Below are 12,732 nucleotides of genomic sequence, written 5' to 3' on the forward strand. Positions count from 1 at the left end.
GTGCAACAATTTTGTGATATATGAACACTATGGATTTTTATCAGATTCTCCCTTCTCCACAGAGCAGATACTCAAAAAATGCTTGTTGAGTAAATGGAAGAAAATATATTAATTTACTTCAGACCTTTACCATTTCTTTCATCAGTGATTATTCAGGAAAGACGTGCCAAGAACAGCTTTGGTGGCTTATTTTTTGGGACAGGGGAGGGAAGGATAAAAGGGCTGAACGTAGTTTATTTTCAGCTCATGAGAGTTACTGCTTCAAACTGTGTGTTTAGTCACCTGAGCCATAAGTCCAATCGGAGAGCTGTTGTATTTGAAATACTGTATTTTTTCTTCTCCAAGGAGACTTACCTGGTTTCCCATCTCTTCATCTGTTGCTCTAAAATTTTCCTTCCTTTTTTATTTGTTGTGTAAATGTAACAGTTTTTTAAAAGAAGAAAGAAAAATGACCCACAGTCTTACCACATCAACTGTCTTTAGGGTTCTTTGTTCAGTTTCAGTGCTTGTCTATGTAAATGCGTATTCTGATGTACCTATAAGTAATCGCTCCAAACGTAATTTGTCTTTGGCATTTTAAAATTTTGCAGCCAGGCAAGACAGCCTTACAGGGATGGTAGGAACAAATGATAACCTGGTGTGAGGATGGGAAGAAAACAAGAAATAAGTAAGGGTGGAGACTGAGCCCTCCATGTTTTATTGCCCCCAGTCCTGAAGCCATGTTGCTGCCATCATGATTGTGATGCTGTGTTGTAGCAGGCAACATGCCCTGCTGCACAGTTTGAGTTTCAGACTGTGTTTAACAATGAGGCTTATCTCACAGTAAATGAAGGGGTCTGTGAGTAGAGGAACCCTTCAAACTGACTGGTTATATTATGAGCCATAGAACTGTTGCCATTTCTCTGTTCCCCAGTTGTGCCCATAAAGAGGTGTGTCTGGGCTGGACACTTAGGCTCAAATCGGGGGACAGGCAGTCAAGTACTGATCTCAGTTGGTCTGATAGGTGAATTTTAGCAACTCTCTAAACTCAGCTTCTATAACTGTAAGGCTCTAAGTGATGCAGATAGTGATGGGGAAAAACTTTTAGAAAATAGAAAACAACTTACTGGTTACTCTGTTAGCACGATGGAAGTTGCCAAATGGAAAATGAACGAATGCAAAAAAAAATACAGCTGGATTGTGTGCCACAAGTTTATTATTCAATAAATATTTTGTGGTTTGATGTGCAGTATCGTATTTTTAATACATTCAGATAGAAATGCAATCCTAAAATGTTCTGTAAGAATCAGACACTATTCAGTTAGAAGGGAATTGACTTCATTAACATATTTTTGGCCTCAATCATGTACTTCATGCATGTTTCTGGATAGTGAGCCCTTCCTGGTCTGCAGAGGAAGAAAAACAGATACACCGAAAGTTTTTTTAAATAAAAGAAAACATTGAGCCAAAGATTGATTCCCTGTTTACTCTGTTATATTCCTTGAGAACAAAGAGTCTTTTGGGGGTGAAGGGGTAAAGACTGTCTCTATCTATTCCTTAGGCCCAGTCAATAAAAGAATGAGCTTATATGTAAAGATACTTTAAGAGAGCTGCTATACAAATAAAAGGGATTATTATACGTGAGTTAATTCCATGTAATTGTGAATTTTCCCATAGAAATAATAGGCATGACCCACTTTGCCCCCACTCTACTCCAGCAACTAATCCTCAAGCTTCTAGTCACTGAAAAATGAGACACTAAAACACATCCCTCACCCCTGCCAAAAAAAAAACAACAACAATTTTCTAGAACAACAGCAGTGTTCTACTTTTAGTCCATCCTAATGGGGTTGGTGCTCCAAATGAGAAAGATAACCATTACATGAATTATCTGTGACTGTGGGCCTTCTGGATTCCTGTGGTTTGATGACCTTTATCCACCACCCATTTAAAATAAGCCTCCAAATGTTCATTACCTGTGAAGTAGTGACTGGCCCTCAAAGCTATAAGAGACTTCAATGGGTGCATCCTAAGAAAGAAAAGGACAGCTGTCAGCCTAGGCCAATCATACCGACTCATGATTCCTTCCATCTCTACACTTGTCTATATATATATATATATATATATATATATATATATATATATACTCTTAAATTTCTAGAATTCATCTTCCTTGTGAATTAGGGGTCTGTAGGTGGTAATTCTTTGTCATTTCAAACCTCTGTTCTCCAAAAGATCTTTTTAGCAACAGATACCTTAAGCATCACCCCAACATTGGAAACAAGTCAAGAGAGGCTTACACTCATTAATAGGAGTTTGAGTAAGTCATTTACCTCCTTTACATGTTCCAGTTTACTCAACTGCCAGTACCTGCTTTACCTCTTAAGAATGGCATAAGAATAAAGTAATATAGATGAGCAAGTTTTAAAACCTTTTTAAAGCAGCACAAAAATATAGGCTGTAATAGTGTCTCAGTGGTCCTCCAAAATTATACTTGGAATTCTGAGCAAGAGCCCTTCTCCCAAGCCCTCTCTGTGTGGTCACTGGCTTATGGCCTTGTTTACCTCCACCAGCCTTACTTTCCAAGCTCTAAACTTGCCAGTTACAAACACAGCTGATGGTGGGATATACGACCAGGAGAAGGAGGAGCTCCACATACTTTACCTAATTAGATTATTTCAGGTTCCAAAGTCTCTGAATAGATGTTTGTACTAGAATAGGATGGATATAGAACATAAGTAGCTCACTACGTGGTCGCATGTAAAGCCTTAGAGTCAGACAAAGCTTCAAATAACTTGTGAAAGGATGGAAAGCAGAGGGGATATAACTGTCTTATGTCTGCTGTGTTGCAGGCATTATGCTTAGTATCAGCCCTGCTCCTCTGAGAACCCTATGCCTGGACTCATATTATTTGGACTCTTTTCACACCAACTGTCAGCATACATCATAGTCATGCTCTACCTAATGGCTACGAGCAGTCATTCCTTCAAGTATTTATTGAGTGCTTAATATTTTCTAGGCCTTGTTTTACAGCAAGACAAAAATCCTTGCCTTCACGAAACTTAAATTCTGGTAGGAGGAGCAGACAATAACAAGATAAATTATATAGAATATCAGAAGGTGATAAAGTGTTATGGAGAAAAAGCAAAAGCTTTGGCAGGTGGCGGAGTTGGGGGTTGAAAGTGCAATGCAGGAGGTGAGAGAGTAGGCCATGTGCATATCTAGGGGAGAGTGTTCCAGTCAGAGGGAGCAGCAAGTGCAAAGGTCCTAAAGTGGGACTATGTTATTAAACAGCAGCAAGGCCAGAGTGGCTGGAGAGAGGAGTGAGGGAGAAGGAAGAGTGGAAAACAGAAACAACAAGGAAGTGGATCACGCAAGGCCTTGTAGGCCCTTACTATTCAAAGTATACGCTGTGGACCTGCAGCATCAGCCTTGCCGGGGGGCTTCTTAGTAATGTGGAATCTCAAGCCCCACCTCAGACCTGCTGAATCAGAATCTTCCTTTTAACAAGTTCCGCAAATATTTGCGTGCACTTTGAAGTTGGAGAAACACATTGGAACATGTTTAAACAGAGGAGTGACATAAATTCATTTTATAAGGGTCACTCTGGCTGGCTGCTATATTGAAAAGAGACATGATGAATGCAAGGGTGGAAGCAGAAGGACCTGTTAGAAGGCTATTGAAATCGTCTTGGTGAGAGATGACGGTGTCTTGGACCAGGGTGGTAGAAGTGGAGTGGTAAGAAATTGTTGGATTCAGGACCTGTTTTTGAAGGTAGGGCCAGCAGGGATTTCTAATGGATTGGGTGAGGGATGAGAGAGAGTCGATGATGCCAAGGATTTCGGCCGTCAACTGAGATGAGGGTAACTGCAGGTCAGTCTTGGAAGAGAAAATTGGAAGTTCAATTCTGGTTACAATAAGTGAGATGTTTTTTTTTAAACATCCTAGTGGCAGAAGTCTGGGCTGGGGATATACATTTGGGAATCAAAAGCTAGAGGTGGCATTTAAAGCCAGGAGGCTGGATATAATCATCAAGGCAATGAGTATAGATAAGAGGTCCAAAGCCTAAGTCTTGGGACATTGCAACATGAAGAGGTTGGTGGGAGGAGGCAAAACCAGTAGAGACAAAGAAGGAAGGGTCAGTGAGACAGGAGGAAAACCAGGAGAGTATGTTGGTCTAGAAGCCAAGTGGAATGTTTCAGGAGGGAGGGAATGATCAGCCATGGCAAGTGCTGCCGATGGGCCAAGCAGGATGAGGACACAAATATGACTATTAAGTTTTACAAAGAAGGGGTCATCAGTGGCCTTGACGAGAGAAGTCTCCATTTTCACTGAAGTCTCATCAAAGGAAACAGGGCAGAAAGGTTAGCGCTTACCGGAGGTTTGTTTTTGTTGAACTTGATGGTGAAGAAGGCAAAGGTGGACTCTGGTATCAACGGTATCTGAGCAGTTGGGACGCTCCAGCGTACGGAGTAGATGTAGTGGAAGCTGTGAACCACGTCTCTTACCTCTATCAACTTTGCGTAGTACACCCAGCGGTCATGATACTCCCAAGTCTGTTTTACATATATATATTTAAAAAAAAGAACACAGAGAAAGACAAGCAGAATTCTGTTCAAGGCCTCCAGATAAAGGTAGCACCCAACAGTAGGAGTTACAGCCCTGCTTCTGGAGTCCATTTCTAACGTTTTTGATTGGGATTCAAACTAGAGCCGACTCCCCATTATCTACAAGTGGAGGAGAGAAAAGGTGGAGCTGAAATGGAATGAGTGACTAATGCAAAGATCACTTGAGATTGGGCTTTGGATTTTATATTCACATGCTCAGATGTGGGTGTGTACATACACACCACACATACCTACACACTCGCTTCCTTCCAGATCCTTACTTGGGAGGCAAGTTTGGTCAATTGGAAAATAATTAGAAAGTGATTAGAACATGTGGTCTGTTCACTGTACTCAGGGAGACCTACAGGTGTGACTAGGAAGTAATTTGAAGCTGATATCACAAAGCTGTTTTTTTAAAGTCAGACTTAATTCATTGCAGCCATAGGTTGTATATAAAATAAGGTCAGAGAAGGAATGAGTCAGGCATTAGGATCTTCCAAATCCATCAGATCCCTGTCTATACCCCTGGAGAAGCTTCCTCTCTAAAGTTAGAAATCTTATCAGCACCCAGGGCCCACCACAGAAGTCATAATGCAGCCCTGATTCTTAGCACAGGAACTTGAATGCTCTAGGTAATTAACAGATTCAATTCAACTGAACCCCTTTGGGCTGGCTACTAGGGCACAGGAAACTTCCAGATCGGAAAAGATCCTGAATTAAGATGGAGGTCCACAGAAGGAAGGAAGTAGGATTGTCTAACAATCCAGGTGATGTGTGAAGGAAGTGCGGGAAGAAATGGTAAAATGATTTCAGGCTCTGCCTTCTGCCTTAGCTTCCTTTATTTCAAGCTTCTATCCAGTTGACTCTTTCAGTCAGCTGGAGAGGAGCACCAGACTCTAGATCCTTGAGATCAGGGACTGTGTCTTCCTACGGAGATCGTCATTCCTTTTAATGAAGCTTGACAGTCAACCCCTTGAAGCCCATAGAAGCATGCCTTTTTTCCCCAAACTTCCTATAGTATTTGATATTTTTTCAGCCCTAATGTTTAATCTGTCCCATAATCACAGACTTTGTAGCATTGGAATGGTGCTTAGACATCATCTACTGAAGCCCTTTACTTTACAGATGAGGATACCAGGGCCTAGAAATGGGGAAGGACAGTCCAACACAGTCCCCAGCGGCCAGCTGTTCTCTCTCTACCCCACCAGATGCCTCAGTTCTAAGAGTTTCTTCCTCCCAACTTGGTTTCTTAGTGGTTTTTTTTCCTTTTGTGAACTAAGGCAGCCTTGGGCATGTTAAATTCAGCTACCTCCATCAGGCCAATCTCTTTCCATTTTTATCACTGTGCAGGCAGCTGACTTATGTAGTTCCAGTGAGTGTGTGTTATCCTTGTGCTTTATAATTTTTACATAACCTTGCTTCATATACTCGCTTCCAGGAAACAGTATGTCATTATGCTACTCTACCATGGATGGCTTAGCCCATTACAAATTATTGGACACTCAAAATCAGCAGGCACTGGAAGTATATGCACAAAACTGTTATCCATGGTAAGTGACCTTTGAGTGAGTAGAACTGGGTGTTGTGGGGGTAAAGGGGTAGTTTTCATTTTATACTTTGTGCCTTTTTGCTCGCTGGGGATTTTAATAATGATGCTTTATTTTTATTATAAAAATAATTTTAACTGTGTGTTAGGTCTTGAGGATTTTCCAGTTTTCTCCTATAAGGAACTTATGCGTCTTTTCTTATTGCCAGATTATGTTCCTGAAGAGAATAAACCAATTTTGTGCCCGCTGTCAATGTATAAGTGTACATAGTCCCTCTCCACAAACACACAAGCCTTCTGACACCAGATTAAATCATTCTTATTCACATGGCAATACCTTAAAATCTCTTGAATTCGCATTTTTCATTGAGAGTAAAACTATGCAAGTTTTTTGTCATCAAAAATTCCTTTTCCTACTATGGTGGGAAAGAGTATATCAGACAGACCTATGATCAAAGCTTCATTTTGCTGCTTAAACAGAAAGCCTTTGGACATATTGCCCAACTTCTGTGAGCCCCAAGGTTCCTCATGTGTAAAATGGGTACACTGATATACCTGCATTCAGGTTTGTTGTGAGGATTAAGTGAGATGATGCACATGTAGTGCTTACCAGTGCTCAGCACATAGCAATGTTCAGTAAATGGTAACTCATTTGCCATTCTCTGGTGTGTGGTCCCCAGTGTATGGTGTATTTTTCCAGCTGGACTCTGGGAAATCTGCACTAAGCTTGAGAAAGCTCTCCGTCAGAACCATCTGACACTTAGATGGTAGACTTCAATTCATTGCATTAGTGGAGCTGCAAATAGGGTGATTGGCTGTCAGGAGTTATGTAGAGCTTTTAGCTTTTCAGTCACATTCTATGTTCTAATTATCTCTGTCTTCACAAAAGCCCTACAAAGTAGGTAAGCGTTCCCTGGTCATTGTGGCTCAGTGGGTTGGGCATTGTCCCACAAGGCAAAAGGTCACCAGTTTAATTCCCGGGCAGGGCACATTCCTAGGTAGTGGGGCCCAGGGCCCAGGTCCCTGGTTGGGGATGTGCAAGAGGCAACCGATTGATGTTTCTCTCCCTCTCTTTCTCCCGCCCTTCCTCTCTCTCTAAATAAAATCTTTTAAAAAAACAAGTAGGTAAACTCTTCATCTTGAAGAAATAATGGTACAGAGAGAATAAACCTGTTCATGTATTTAACATTTATAGAGCACCTGTAGGGAACAGGGACAGAGAAATGAACAAAAGCCTCTGCCCTTGTGGACCATATGATCTGTTGATGGAAGAAAAGCAATAGAGTGAATAAGTAAAATCTAGTATCTCGAGTAGAGCTAAGTGCTAAATAAAAAATAAGTCAGAGAAGGAGAGAGGGTTGCACTTTTAGATGAGGTGGTTAGGAAAGGCCTCAATGAACAAGTGGCATTTAGCAAAGATCTGAAGAGAGGCAGAGCATGAACCACGAGAACAGATCTCAGGGGAGAGTGTTCCGTGCAGAGGGGACAGCAAGTGCAAAGGCCCCGAGGTGGAGACATGCCTGGCAGTTGAACAGTAAGGAGGCAAGTGTGGCTGGAACAAGGAGAGTGAAAAGGGAGAAGGTAGTAGGTGATGGAGCCTGAGCAGTAAGTTGGGAGGGATGTGGGGGCAGGGGACTCAGCTCACATTGGGCCCCTTAGGCCACTGTCAGGACTTACTGGCCTTTTATTCAGAATAACCAGTGAGTTTTGCAGGGGGAATTTTCTTGCTTATTTTGTGTCCCATTCCAGTCTGATTCACAAACCGTGGGTGCAGCAGGCAAGGACTTTTGCCCAACCCCAGGTAGAGATGTGCTTCAGAGCAAGAAGGACCAAGAGTAACTAGGATTTTGCGCCACTCATCTTCACTATGCTCTAGATTCCCCTTCTAATGGGAATGGTGAGTTGCGCCCACTGGAGCATACACAAAATGTGTGGAGCCAGACATCCCTGGTCTTTCCTCATTCGCACCTGGCCAGGGCTGCCTAGAGCTTAGGGCCCCTTAGGGCCATCACTTTTTGTGATGGGCTGGCCAGAGGAACAGAGAGAGCAGGAAACTTCCCCCAGGGCTGGGAGTTTGCCTCCACCAATTTCAGCCGGTCTCTCTTCTGAGGAAATACAGTGAGTGGGGATTTCAGGTCATGCTTCTTCACCCACCCGCCAGTTATGCAGACCAGCCCAGGGCCTTTTCACCAGAGCCGCCAGGTGAAGCCACATGAATGGGTCAGAGCCAGGCACAGGAGGAAGAGAAAGGAATCCACCAGCCTGTGCATCTGAGTGTGCAAGCAGCGTGTTCCAAAGGTACAGCAAAAAGACTAGATCCATGTACATCCCCTCTGTTAATATTGAGAATTCTAAAGTTGGTGTTGGAGAACTCTTGTTTGGGAAAAGCAACTTCCTCCTTAGGCCAGTAGGTCCCCATTTGGAGCATCAGGTGGGAAAATTGCTTAACTGGGAATGTCAGATTTTCCTAGGAAATGTAAGGTTAGGATGATACAAGCACAGGGAAATAGAGTTGTGCTTTTCACCTTCAAAGACTATCATATATTGATTTTGGAATCCAGATGAAGATATCTGGTGGCCTTTCATATCATCTCCTAGGAATTCTGGACTTTAAACTTGCCATCAAAGAGGAGCCTTTTTATTGTTCTTTGCCTTTGTACACCAAGCTGGGGTACTCCACAAACTTACCCAAACGAACTCCTCAATTTGTTTACGGGCCTTTTCTGGTGTGAATTCGCCGTGTGTGAGCCACTTGATATTTGTGATGGTGTACTCCTCTTCTGCAAAAAAGGTGAGAATTTGTTAGTTGCCTGGTAGTGTGACATTATATAACAAGACAATCCCTTAGGTGCCCACCCAGGATTACTACCTTTCACAGTCTTAACAGCAGCGGTGATGGCACTCTGAACTAAATACAGAGCTAGTTCAGTCACATTGCCATCTTCTGTATCCATTGCTGGTCCAGTCACATCGCCGTCTTCTGTAGGCACTGCTGGTGCAGTCACATCGCTGCCTTCTGTAGGCACTGCTGGTGCAGTCACATCGCCTTCTGTAGGCACTGCTGGTGCAGTCACATCGCCTTCTGTAGGCACTGCTGGTCCAGTCACGTCGCCTTCTGTAGGCACTGCTGGTCCAGTCACGTCGCCTTCTGTAGGCACTGCTGGTGCAGTCACGTCGCCTTCTGTAGGCACTGCTGGTGCAGTCACGTCGCCTTCTGTAGGCACTGCTGGTGCAGTCACGTCGCCTTCTGTAGGCACTGCTGGTGCAGTCACGTCGCCTTCTGTAGGCACTGCTGGTGCAGTCACGTCGCCTTCTGTAGGCACTGCTGGTGCAGTCACGTCGCCTTCTGTAGGCACTGCTGGTGCAGTCACGTCGCCTTCTGTAGGCACTGCTGGTGCAGTCACGTCGCCTTCTGTAGGCACTGCTGGTGCAGTCACATTGCTGTCTTCTGTAGGCACTGCTGGTGCAGTCACATCGCTGTCTTCTGTAGGCACTGCTGGTGCAGTCACATTGCTGTCTTCTGTAGGCACTGCTGGTGCAGTCACATTGCTGTCTTCTGTAGGCACTGCTGGTGCAGTCACATTGCTGTCTTCTGTAGGCACTGCTGGTGCAGTCACATTGCTGTCTACTGTAGGCTTTGCTGGTGCAGTCACATTGCTGTCTACTGTAGGCTTTGCTGGTGCAGTCACATTGCTGTCTACTGTAGGCTTTGCTGGTTTAATCACAGCAGTGCTTTCTGTAGACACTGCTGGTCTAGGTACATTGCGACCTTTACGTGCTGCTGGTGCAGTCACACGGCAATCTTCTGTACTCGGTGCTGGTTTAGTCACATCGCTCTCTTTATCCACCAACAGGATCGGAGGATGGTTATACACATCTACTATTTTGTTAAATCTGACCATTCTACGCTTCTTCTTTTTCTTGTGGCTGGAAAAAGAAACTCAAGAAGTTACCTTGTGTGTGTATGTGTGTGCATCAGCACATGCACACTCATATAAGTACAGACTGTCTCTTGAAGAATCACAAGAGACAGGACACGGTTATTTCCTCCAGGAGGGGGATTAGTGGTTGGGGCAGGGGTGAGGCCTCACTGTGGATCCTTTGTGCCTGGCCACTGAGATCTGCTTTTGCTGAAAACCAAGGATTTTCAGATTTGCACAACCATGAAGACTCAAGGTGTAGTAGAATGATTCCTACCTTCTTTGCAGTTCTAACACTACTGATCCCTAGCTGAATCTTTAATAGAAACTCAAACCCTGCTTGATGCAACTGAGAGCATGTGGCTCTTTAAAGGTAAAGTGAATCAAAAGAATTAGAAGCAAGGTAGCATAGGAGGAGTTGGTTTCTCAAGTTTTTCTCTTGGATTTCACAGGTATACAGTTATGTTATCTGCTAGGAACTATTATGTTTACCATCTCTTTTCCTGAAATATATAAGCATTAGTTTTGGTTATCACTTCCAGAAAAATGGTATGTGAAAGTAGAGAGAAGGAGCATCCTTCCTTTGTGTCTGCTTTCAACGGGCATGTGCTTTTTGGCATTACACCAGCTGGTTTATGGCTTCAGATTTATCACATCAAGAAAATATTTGCTCCTCTTTTAGTAAGATGTTCATAATAAACGATAGCTAGTATTTCCCAAATGCCTTTTAAATCTATTGAGATTGTGAAAATTAGAATTATCAGGGCTGTGAAGGGTTCCTCGCAGAGCTAGGAGTCTTTGTACATTTTTCATATTTTTTCCATCTTTTCTCTTGAGTTGTGGATTCTCTTTCTCAGCTATACTTAAGTCTCTTCACTTAGGAAAAGTCACTTACTTCTAGCACAGTTATAAATTCTTTGCAGGCAATCCTTGCATTGGAGGTGCTGCAGGAAAATGGGTATCTCTTCAAAGACAGCTATTTGTTTCTATAAATAGCAACTCCCAATTTGGGGGTGCTTAGTGTGCCTCAGCTCTCACCACAGCTCTGTGAGATCATGAACTACCATCCATTGGCCCTTCCAGATATATTCTCCCCCATCTTCCCTGCCCTGTACCCTGGAAGGCTGACCTCGCTGCTCTACATCAATGGGCTCTCCCATGCCCTCTGTTCCCCAGGAATTTCCGCACAATGGGGAGACCAGACTGAACGAAGGAGAGTGGGGTTGAGGTATATATTCCCCGGGGGGCTGACCCCAGTGGGGTCGCCTGTGGCTGACTGTCTGGACAGGAAGGCCCCTGCTTCTCCCAGGGCAGCTCTCACGACTTCCCAGTTCTGGTGTGGCTGCGCTGTTACTGGCCCTGGGGAGCTGTGCTTGCCCTGCTTGCCCTTACTTCCCCACTGTCTGCCCGCACCTTTGTAAATATTCCCTTAATCCTTCCCTACCTACCCTGCTTTTAGTATGCCACCAGTTGTCTCCTGGGACCATGGGGCACAAAGAGAGGGGCTCTTGTTCCTACGTGAAAGGGGTAAGTGAAGCTCACACCCGGGCCATCCAGCTCCGCAGCCCGTGCTCTTAACTACAGTGCTCTTCTGCCTCCAAGATTGTCGCAAAGAGTCATGGGGGCCTGTTCCATCTGGGGTCCAGAGTGTTCTCATTTTCTGTGTGAGCCTCTTTCAAAATGGGCCACCTTTTGCTCCCTTTCTCAACATCGTCGTTATTGTTGATGGTGGGTAACTGCACAGGGCAGCCCTGTTTCTGTGGCCATCAGTACAGGAATGGTTTGAACAGCCTTTAAACTTCCTGCTAATAATGCTGACTTGTGTTCATTTGGGTCTTATGAGCATTTTAAGCTCATTTTCCTCTGCCTCAGTTCCCTGTTGCTGTGGCTGGGGGGTGGACAGGGCCATCTGCTGGGGGAAATGGAATCTTCCCAGGCTGCCCATTTGGAATGAGGAGAAGCTGAATGAAGGGTAAAGGATGAGGGAGTCCTTAACCTCGCAGAACTGGCTTTCGCCAGCCTGATCTGGCCAAAGCCATTTGCTGTAAACTCCATAGGTAAAGACAACAATAGGTTGTTTTGGTAAATTCGGTATGCTTTAGTGAGTCCAAACAGTAACTCGATCCTTCAGAAAATGGCCCATTTGGTGATTTGGTCATTCAGTGACTTGGCTTTCAGCAAATTCCCTCTTGATGAGTTGACTGGAAGCCAAATGTATGCCTTCCAACACCAAGCAAATGAGGCTGGGGTTTTACCTATGGAAGCACCTCTTTAAGACCTTCCCCCAGGGAGCCCTGTGCTACAACAGGAAGCAGATCAGATCTTATCCACACTCATCTGTGGGCGCACATCATTCTTAAGCGTCCCTCTGACTGGCCTCTCATTGTTCTTTTTCTCCCCTTCCAGTCCTACGAGGAGGGCAGAATGGGTGTGAAGGGTCAGGGATGTCATCAAGTTTAGGGTCTGACTGATGAATCGGGAGAACCACTGCAGGTCCTTTTTGTGGAGCCCTCCCACCCTTAACAAGTGACCCTGATACCTGAGTGACCACATCCTTGCTGGAAACAGTAGTAGCCAGGGAAGTCTCAGAAAGAGTCTCTCAGCAGCTTTTCCCCAGGATTCCTAGAGGGAGTGTTTACAAGTGCTGCCACGGCAACACCAGTTTCAACCAATGGGAAAC

General features: G+C 44.3%; 1 protein-coding gene across 1 annotated transcript; it reads right to left on the reverse strand.

The window, feature by feature from the left end:
• Nucleotides 1-1,916: 1,916 nt before the first annotated feature.
• AKAP14 (A-kinase anchoring protein 14) lies at nt 1,917-10,034 on the reverse strand. Its single transcript, XM_054580332.1, has 4 exons — nt 9,002-10,034; nt 8,821-8,912; nt 4,356-4,535; nt 1,917-2,008 (listed from the first exon to the last, which is right to left on the reverse strand). The coding sequence occupies exons 1-4, from the start codon at nt 10,032-10,034 to the stop codon at nt 1,952-1,954; spliced, it is 1,362 nt and encodes a 453-aa protein (XP_054436307.1). The 3' UTR covers nt 1,917-1,951.
• Between the last annotated feature and the right edge of the window lie 2,698 nt (nt 10,035-12,732).

This window comes from Pteronotus mesoamericanus, unplaced genomic scaffold (assembly GCF_021234165.1).
Source record: "Pteronotus mesoamericanus isolate MK-2021 breed Mesoamerican mustached bat unplaced genomic scaffold, CSHL_Meso_final contig_57, whole genome shotgun sequence".
In the NCBI taxonomy this organism is placed as follows: Eukaryota; Metazoa; Chordata; class Mammalia; order Chiroptera; family Mormoopidae; genus Pteronotus; species Pteronotus mesoamericanus.